Source organism: Musca vetustissima, unplaced genomic scaffold (assembly GCF_032173495.1).
Source record: "Musca vetustissima isolate MV318-11 ecotype Yass unplaced genomic scaffold, APGP_CSIRO_Mvet_v1 utg45924, whole genome shotgun sequence".
NCBI classification, from domain to species: Eukaryota; Metazoa; Arthropoda; class Insecta; order Diptera; family Muscidae; genus Musca; species Musca vetustissima.
In genome coordinates this window covers 51,398-58,317 of record NW_026885199.1, presented here as the reverse complement: position 1 = coordinate 58,317, position 6,920 = coordinate 51,398, and the positions used below count along the sequence as shown (strand labels likewise).

Genomic DNA, 6,920 nt, shown 5'->3' with positions numbered 1-6,920 from the left:
ATTAAATATAATATGGCAAAGCACACAATATTCAAGCAATCGATCATACAAACCACACAAATAATATTATTTAAAAAAATAATAAAATGAAGAATACATAAATAACAAAAAATTAAAACATATTTTAAATTTTAGTAAACAAGACCAATTAAAAATCAATGTTAAAACGGAAAACAAATATGCATGGGAGAATGAGTGTCAAATAATTTAATAGGTATTGGTTAGTGAAAATAGCACATTTATGTCTGTTATAGGAGATGTAAATATATGCATATGTGTATTTAAATGTTTATAGGATATAAATATTTAAAAAATATATAAAGTTTTGTTTTTGGATTCTTACAGTGAATTTGGGGGTATCTGTACTCAAAGGCATATGGTTGCGATAACCATAAGGAGCTTCACACTGATCACAGGGATGTTGGAGTCTGTTGTTTTTGTTTTATTGGTGATTTTGGTGGTGGTGTGCAACAAAATTATTGGTGATGAAAGATATTGTTATGTGGCAGGGGGTTTATTTTTAGTAGAATATGGTTTTTTACATATTTTTTGTTGGTAGTTGTTGTTCAGTTCAGTTGATGGTTAGTGGTAAAAATTTAAAAAATTGTTCATGTTAAAAATACAAAAAAAAAAGAAACAAGTTGGGATTAGAATTAGAAAAAAATAATATATAACAAGAAAAGTAACGTAAGGTAAGTTGTTTTAAAAATGATTTTGTTTTATAAATTAAACTTAAAATAATTATAAGAATAAATAATGTATTCGGAAATTATTATAATTTAAATAATTAATAAATCTAATAATGGATTTTTTAAATGAAAAAATTTTACAGTCTTTAATAAACCAAACAGCGGTTCCAAAAGAGACTTTAAGAATATCCAAAATAATTCGGATTTTGTACAAAGGCATATAACACAATAAAATTTGTTGATATCATTTTCACATTATTAAAAATGTTATTATAATCAGATATAAAAATATAAGACGGAATAATCATGATCATTTCAAAATAGCAAAATACAAATGGTAATATGATATCCAGAAACTTAAACTTAACTTAATAAAAATGTTCTTAATTATTTGGGCCCAGCCTTAATTTTTTGGATTTGGAATTATTTTCCGATTGCTGGCTTAAGAATAGTTATATACCAAAGAAAAATCTCCAAAAATTAAGGCTGGACGAAATAATTAACAACATTTTTATTAACTTAAGTTTAAGTTTCTTTATTTTTATGAAGTCTGGAACCACTGTATGTAGATTTTCCATAAGTAATTTATATAAAAAATCTATGTTAATATTTTCTGTTTTTTAGTTATCAGAACCACTATATTGACAACAAATTATTTTATTTTTTTTAAATTTCATGGTATAAAATGGTGATGAATGATTTAGTATTGTTTTCAATAAATTAAACCAAAATAAGCAGCATTAAAATTAATTTAGATCAGTTCAAATATTTTGAAATAAAATATAAGAAATGTGGGTCTGTATATAAAATTCTTACAAATGCTATCTGTATATGCATTAAATTAAAAGCCTGCTTATTATTTACACGCTATCTCAGGAACTTATACATACAATACAATATTTTTCTAATCATAAAGTTGTAACAATACATTTTATATAGCTTATCTTCTGATGTTGATCTATTTTAATTTGATTATCGGATCCTGCCACTGTTTATTTCATAACACTATATTCCGTTTGCCTTATGAAAACCTTAACCATACATAACATTCAGATGAGTTTTTAAACAATATCCGTCTCAACATTATTCGCGAACAAATTATGCAAAAGTCGACTTAAGAAAAAACAAAAAATTACCAGAGCTTCAAACTTGTAGCTGGACAGATAACTCTTACATGCCATATCCCTGATATTTAGACAGTCAGAATTTTTTCTAACGAAGACCTGGCTCCACTAAACAGACTATTGTGTAAAAACAGTAGGGATTCTACAACAACAACTAAATAGACCTGATTAAGTGACAAGTTATGGTTTGCGGACGAAGTATTCGCGTGATATTGGATTTGTAAATGTTGACCCTTTGTGGAAGAGGTACCAGAAAGAGTGGGCCAATAGGTCCCATCTTCAAACCTGATCTATTCTGGATTATAATAATAGGTTGTGCAAAATTTGGTTCAAATCGGAGATTCCATTCGCCTGATATTGGATTTATAAATATTGAAAATTTTGACCCTCTGTAGGGGGTACCAGAAGGAGTGGACCAATGAGTCCCATCTTCAAACTTGATCTAGGCTTGGTTAATAGAATAGGTTGTGTAAAGGTTGGTTCAAATCAGACATTCCATTAGAATGATATTGGATTTATAAATATTGAAATTTTTGACCTTCTGTGGGGGAGGTACCAGAAGGATTGGACCAATGGGTCCCATCTTCCTACATGATCTTGGCATAAAATTAATTTTTAGCACAATTTTGACCATTTTGTTGGAGAGGTACCAGAAGGAGTGGATCGATATTTGCCATATTCGAACTTAAACTATGTTTGGAAAAAAATATTAAGATGTGCAAAGTTTGGATTACATCGATTATTTCCGTCGAGAGTTATCGTGCGCACCAGCCAGACAGACAATGGATAAATCGACACAAAATATTCTGAAATAAATTTGGTCCAAAGATACATGGGATCTAAAACCAATATTTCGATGAGGCACATTTTCACCATATCAAAGTGTATATACCCTCATTAGACATAAGGCTGAGGGTAAAAATATATTTAACTAAAAGTAATCAGAACTTCATGTACAATTTCATAGCGATCAGCGCGCCCTCCAGTGTGGTAATGGAAATACTAAACAATATCACAATACGTAAACACCTGTAAGTATTTCAGTACAACTCGAGTACACACATACATATTAACAACTTCTATTCATTCTTTGGCCTTTCCCATGTAAAATTTCGTAATTATAGTGTTATAATTGCGACCTCTGGAGCGACTAGAAAACAGTGGAAGTTTTTGATCCATTTAAATAGGTCGGGTCTATCGAAAAATTTACCAAAATACCGACAAAAGGTTGGACAATTTGATTGGGACGTTTAATATACTGAAAATAGGGCGGGTTCTTAATAAAGGAAGGGATTTCATAAAATGGATATTTAGCGTACCGAAAATGAGGCGGTTCATTTATATAGGGGACTATGTGAAAACATGGACTTATTTTGAACATTTTCTGTAAAAGAAGTTTTGTACTCCACAAGAGCCCTGTACCTATATTGAATATTTTCTCCGAGTCTAATGGATCTAAAACTATTAAAAATATTTAAATTGGACACTGCCAAATTATAGCCTCTTTGGTAGGAATATGAGCCTAGGGCCATTAAAATACCTAAAATTGAAAATAAAATGGAAAATAAGGCTTGAAATTCCAAAAAGCACAGCTATTGCAAACCATGGACCGAGGAAGCAACATATTTAATATTTAATTATATTAAAACGTATAGTGGCCATGTTTGCGCAAAATTTCAAAGATCTATTTTAAATATTAAGATGAAAATAATACATCAAATGTGTCCGAACTAAATGTATACCAAACTCTACAACAGCTGTAGCACTTCTCCAGTTTTATAAAATGGGTGAATGTGTGAGTCGTTTACCAAATCGGGTCGTTTTGGATCGTACACCAAACTGTCGTTGAAAAGACTTCCTTTACCTTTTTTTCTTTCTAGTTGATTTTTTTCTGAATAAATAAAATATAAAAAGTGATCATATTCCCTATTCCCAAATAATAATAAATAGCAAATTAATACATAACATCATAATAACATAACTATCAAGATCCGAATTCTCCATAACAATTTATTCTTCCTAGTTCCTGTTATAAGAGAAGAGCGTGATTTAGCTTATTAATATATATTAAAAAAACAAACTAATTATTCACTATAATACAAAAAAACATAGAAAAACATCATGCGCTATCACATAAAAAAACGATAAACAATTAATAGAAATTTGGGCCCAAAAAATTGCAAATTTGTAATAAATTGTAAATTTATAATAAATATATAATATAAATAATAGGATAAAAATTTAACTAACACTGATAATCATTCTTTTAACTATAAAATTATATTCTATAAATATATATCATCTAACAATTAAAAAATTGTGTTTATATAATAAATAACTTGTGAGGAATAGAAAGGATATATGGTATATATCATGGTTAAAAAAAAAAACTGAATATTGGACATATTACTCCTTTGTTATTATAAAACAAAGCCAGAAATTTATATGGCTCATATAATTTACTTTAAAAATTATCCATAATTACCAATGTAATTAATATAAACCAAGTATTTATTTTAACCACACTTTTAATTAACAATAAAAAATAACCTAATAAAATCCTATAATATTTTGATATATTATTTCCATTTTTTCAATAATATAAAAATCCAAAAAATTTATTACTTACTTTTTGGGTATAGTAGAAACATATGGCATCAGTACTTTATCAACAAATGAACCGAAACCTAGACGGAAATTCGAGGTAATATTACGCATAGTTTCGGATAACAGATCACCCAAGGCGGACAGTTTTTCTTTGTCGTCTTCCATAGATTTGGACAAGTCCATAAGATAATATAAATCAACTGGATAATCTTCGGCTTGTGAATAACGGAATTGTAAATTGTGGGCTTCGTCTGGAAGAAATCAGAAACAAAAAAAATTAAAAAAAGAGTTCAAAAACATTTTTATTACAAATATAAACTTACTTATTCTCAATTTAAGATTAACTCTTTGTGGGCTAATTTGTACAATTTCACTAGCACTGCTGGCCGAGGCACCATATGCACCCGATGAACTTGATGACGCCGAACCGCTATACGAACCCGAATATGAACTACTCGATGAGGCATTGTAATAATATGAACCTTCCGCAGACATTTGTCCACCACCCATGGCCGCTGCACTACCACCACGACTCAATTCACGCATCATCAATATTTCTTGGACAGTCTTGGGATTTTGTATATAACGTGGATCACAGAAATTATTGGTATATTCCAAGAAACATCTTGGCTTGTCGCCATGATTCGGTTCCGAACACCAGGCACATTCCAATGTTTGTATACAATCGTGGCAGGTGACTTTATTAACGCAGGGATTTTGTATTAGTTTGCCGGCCAATTGACAATTAGCCTCAAGACTCAATAGAGTTATGGTTAATGCCATTAGCCATGGCAGGCATTGTTTGGAGGTTATCATTGTGAGTGTGTGTGTGTGTGCTTTCTGGTCTTTCTTTTCTTTTTGGCAAATGATATGAGATGCTGTTTGGTGGTTTGTTTCCAAAACAAAAATAAATACTAAACTTCGTTGCTTAAATTAATATCGTTCGTTAACTAAAATGAAAAGAATAAATTATTATTAATATGATTTTTTTTCAATAAACAAATTTTTGAGAAAATATGCAGTCACACTAAATGATGTCATTAATATTTCGTAATCAGTATTTCATTATTTTGTTGGTTTCTATAACTTTGCGAAAAATATTATTAATCAGTATTTGTAGATAAACTGTTATTTTGTTTTAAAATTGCAAATCGCAAAAAATTGTTTTAGAATAAACGTTATGTATGTTCTGCGAATAATTCTTGAGGTCATAATTTTTTAATTTAGTCATATAATACGAAAAAAAGTGACTATTGCCATGACAAATAACTCAGTAATCAAAAACATTTAAAACAATTAATATTTATAGAAGAACTAAATAGGAGATATTTTTGTAGAGGTGCCAGGGGAAAAGCTTTTTATAGGCAAACTGAAACAGGGAAATTTTATAGACGAGCTGCTGGATTTTTTTATAGACGAACTGAGAGTTGAAGCGACTCTTTGTAAGCGACCTAAAGGGAGTCATAGACTAGACTAGGGTGAAGGCAGTCTTTATAGACGAGCTGAATGGAGTCTTTATGGACGAGCTGATGACAGTCTTTCTAGACGAGTTGAAGGGAGTCTTTATAGACGAGCTGAAATCTTTATACACGAGCTGAAATGAGTCTTTCTACGCGATCTGAAGGGCGTCTTTACAGTCTGGCTGAAGGCGATCTTTATAGACGAACTGAAGGGAGTTTTTATATACGAACTAGGGGGTTATTTGCAGACGAGTTAAGAGAATCTTCATAGACGAGCTGAAAGGAGTGTTTATAGACGAATTTAAGGGAGTCTTTATAGACGAGTTGAAGGGAGACTTTATATACGATCCAAAAGGTGTATTTTAAAAGGACTGAAGGTAGTCTTTATAGACAAGCTGAAGGGAGTTTATAGACGAGTAGAATCACAAAGTATGAATTGAGGTTTTATAGACGAGCTGAAGGAAGTATTTATGATAAGCCGAGAGAAGATGAGCTGAAAGAAATCTATTAGGAGTTTTTATAGACGAACTGAAGGAAGTCTTTGGAGGCAAGCTGAAGAGCGTACAGACGATCTAAAGGGAGTCTTAAGGGTAGATGAGAAGAAAGTTTTTTTCTTTAGAAATTTATGTCAGGAATATTCGAGTTCTGACGGGCTTTAGGCTTGTCTGAAAATATTAAAAATCTGTCATTTTTCTTCACTTCCGTAATTCAACGACCGGCTTTGCTACGACAACTTTATGGCGCAACAATTTATGGCACAAGAACTTGTATTATTCTATTTGAGTCCATTCCAAATATGGATTATATACTAACAAACACTATTGCTGATATTATTATTTAATATCTTCCATATCTGAATTTAGAAGTTTAAAATTAATCAAAAAGGAAAAAAACACAGGCGGAAAGAAAAGTAACAAAAAAACAACGAAACACAAAGAGAAAAATGAACATTAAAACTTTTACGTGAGCTGATGTTATATTTGTTGTATTTTTTATTATTTTTTTGTTGTTATTATTATCAACGCTGTGACGAGGCGAGG

The 6,920-nt window shown here is 30.5% G+C and overlaps 1 protein-coding gene across 1 annotated transcript; it reads right to left on the bottom strand.

Annotated features, from left to right (window-relative positions):
* Positions 1-304: 304 nt before the first annotated feature.
* Positions 305-5,236, bottom strand: LOC133332327 (integrin beta-PS-like; the record flags this gene model as incomplete). The annotated part of the gene is made up of 3 exons (XM_061540727.1): positions 4,744-5,236; positions 4,443-4,671; positions 305-428 (listed from the first exon to the last, which is right to left on the bottom strand). Coding segments are annotated over exons 1-3 (846 nt in total), but the record flags the coding sequence as incomplete, so codon positions are not given.
* Between the last annotated feature and the right edge of the window lie 1,684 nt (positions 5,237-6,920).